The sequence below is a fragment of the Penaeus chinensis genome, chromosome 13 (assembly GCF_019202785.1).
Source record: "Penaeus chinensis breed Huanghai No. 1 chromosome 13, ASM1920278v2, whole genome shotgun sequence".
Classification (NCBI taxonomy): Eukaryota; Metazoa; Arthropoda; class Malacostraca; order Decapoda; family Penaeidae; genus Penaeus; species Penaeus chinensis.
Window position 1 is genome coordinate 27,993,973 of NC_061831.1, and position 2,500 is coordinate 27,996,472.

The following is a 2,500-nucleotide window of genomic DNA, read 5'->3' on the forward strand; positions in this document are numbered from 1 at the left end:
TAGGCGGTACAGCGGATCAGAATGCTAGGGTGCGGGAAGTGCAGGAGGAGGCTGTGAGGCTCTACATGGGAGCGACTATCACCCTCTCCATAACCTCCATCCTGTCATCACAGTTTCTGGGACATTGGATGGACAGGTTGAGGATGCTTAAAATGATGATAGTGATGATGATGGTGATGATGATGATGATAATGAGGAGGAGGAGGAGGAGGAGGAGGAGGAGAAAATATATTAATGATGATAGCAGTCATGATAATTATAGTGATTGTCGTAGTGATACTCATGGAAATGGTAATGATGATAATAACATTATAATAATTACAATAAAGCTAATTATAAGTGATGATGGTGATGACAGTGTTGAACGCAAAAATAATTTTCCTTGCAGGTGTTCAAAAAAGGTCCTTATGATTGCACCCGTTGTGTGCATGATCGTGTGGGCACTTGGAATCGTGTTTCTGGCCACTTTTCCTCAGTTACCCATCTACTTGATCTTCATCGCCATCGCCATTGGTAACATCTCTGGCGGATACGTGACTCTGAAGGTACCCTTTTAATGGAGGGTTAAGTAACGTTCATAGCGTCGAATATAGTATTAATGTTCATGGTGACCTCGAGTACCATTCTGGTATTCATGGAACATCAGTATGTACTACATTATCATTCTTGGTAGAGGCGAATACTGTGTAAATACTCATTGCAGCGTCGAATTATATATGAATTATCATGGTAAGTTCAAATACCTTATCGATGTAAAGATGTAAATTCTAGATAATGATTAGGTCGAGTCGCCTAGGTCATTGCTTAATAACACCATTATTAATTTATATATATATATATATATATATATATATATATATCTGTATATCTGTTCAATCCTGTCTTTATTACTTATCAGTTTGAATAATTAGACAAAGCCCCTGTTTTCCCCTCTCCAACAGGCGGCGGTGACGAGCTACGTGATCCACAAATCCTCGGAGAGCCAAAGGACAGTTCGGCTCAGCATGTTAGAGGCGGCCATTTTCCTCGGGGGCGCCGTCGGCCTTCTTTCGCTGCCCTTCCTCACAGACTACCTCGGAGCGACACATGCTATGCTTTTCTTGGGTGTGTTTGCAGTCGGTCTGTCTGTCTTTGCTTGTCTGTCGATGTGTGTGTGTGCCTGTCACTCCATTTCTTTCGTTATTTCTCTTTCTTTTATCACTCATTCTCGTTAACTCTGTGTCTATCTGCCTCTCTCATTGACACCTTTGCTCTGAACTACATTTCTCGGACTACTGCAGGTGCGGAGGGTTTGGCAGTCATTAACTTCCTGTACATCATATTCGTCGTGCCCGATGATGGAGGCCCACTCCGAAGCAGCAACGTCGGCGAAGCTGAAGTAATCGCTCCTGGCGAATCCCTTCCCCGTGATCATAATTATGGCTCTTTTCAAGGGGCCGGGCATTCTGTTCTGTCACAAGGCAGCCACATTACCGCCAGCCGCTACACAGTCGCCGACATCGTCGTAACGTCTCCAGAGGGTAAGGACTGTGGGGATTGCTCCAACCTTCCAGCTAGTCCCAGAGGAGGTGGGAGTCGCTACGGCACTCCTCCCGAGCTCACTGTCAAGCCCGAATCCCCGGACAACCATAGTTCATATGGCACTCCCACTCCTGACATATTCTCGCAGGAGACATACTCGCGTGCCCGCCATGCCCTTAGCGCTTCCCTCGGAATAGTAACGAGCGTAGCGGGAATGTCTAACCCAGCCAGCAGGTATGGGACACCTCCCGAATACCCGTCAGAACTACAGTATGTCCCAGGTGATTTCTCGGAAGACGTCGGAAGATCTCGATGTCATTCGTATCCTGCACAAACACCGATTAGCATGCAGCAACGATCTGCAAAAATTGGTGAGGTAAAGACTGGTTTAGTAAAGGGAGTCTCCATGCGTGATGACTTCTTGACCTTAAGGTTGGGTGAGCACGTCGGGTTCGAGCAAACAGTTGATGAAGTGGACAGTGAAGATCTCCATAAAATTCAAGGAGCGCCGAACAATTCGGACCAAGCTCCGGAAATCATTGCGGTAACTCAGAGCTTTTGCTTGACTTGTGATTCCAACCACGATAGTGAGGATCAGCCACAGTCACTGTGCTGATTCTTGTATCAGTGACGTTTCCCACCCTTGCATCGATCACTGCCACTCGGAGGACTGGTTTGGAGACGACCATTATCCTGATGGTGATCATTGCCACTACGACGACCCGGTCCGCGATTGCCGCCACGACGATGCGTGTGATGGCCAAGTGATTCCATGCGTATTTACCAAGCATCGGCGTCAGAGGCCTGCTTCCACTGTGAGTCTTTATCACAAAGCAAATGCCAAAGAAGAGAAAGAATTTGAAAAATTGAAGGAGGAAGAAAAAGCGAAAGGAGAAAAAGGTGAACGAAAAGAGGAAGATTTGGACCACGATGGCATTTTTGGACGTCTTCTTGATGCCTTAGTAACAACTTTCCGGTA

The 2,500-nt window shown here is 46.3% G+C and overlaps 2 protein-coding genes across 2 annotated transcripts in view; both read left to right on the forward strand.

Annotated features, from left to right (window-relative positions):
• The window catches only part of LOC125031845, a 3,242-nt gene extending 1,105 nt beyond the window's left edge, over positions 1–2,137 (forward strand). Inside the window, exons 2-5 of the mRNA XM_047622821.1 lie at positions 1–136; positions 389–545; positions 942–1,104; positions 1,281–2,137. The exon at positions 1–136 is cut by the window's left edge and continues 166 nt beyond it. Coding sequence (XP_047478777.1) covers positions 1–136; positions 389–545; positions 942–1,104; positions 1,281–2,137 — 1,313 coding nt within the window. The remainder of the gene's footprint in view (positions 137–388; positions 546–941; positions 1,105–1,280) is intronic.
• LOC125031648 overlaps positions 2,134–2,500 on the forward strand; it is a 2,256-nt gene continuing 1,889 nt past the window's right edge. The window contains exon 1 of the mRNA XM_047622531.1: positions 2,134–2,500. This exon is cut by the window's right edge and continues 74 nt beyond it. The gene's annotated coding sequence lies outside the window, so the exon portion shown is untranslated.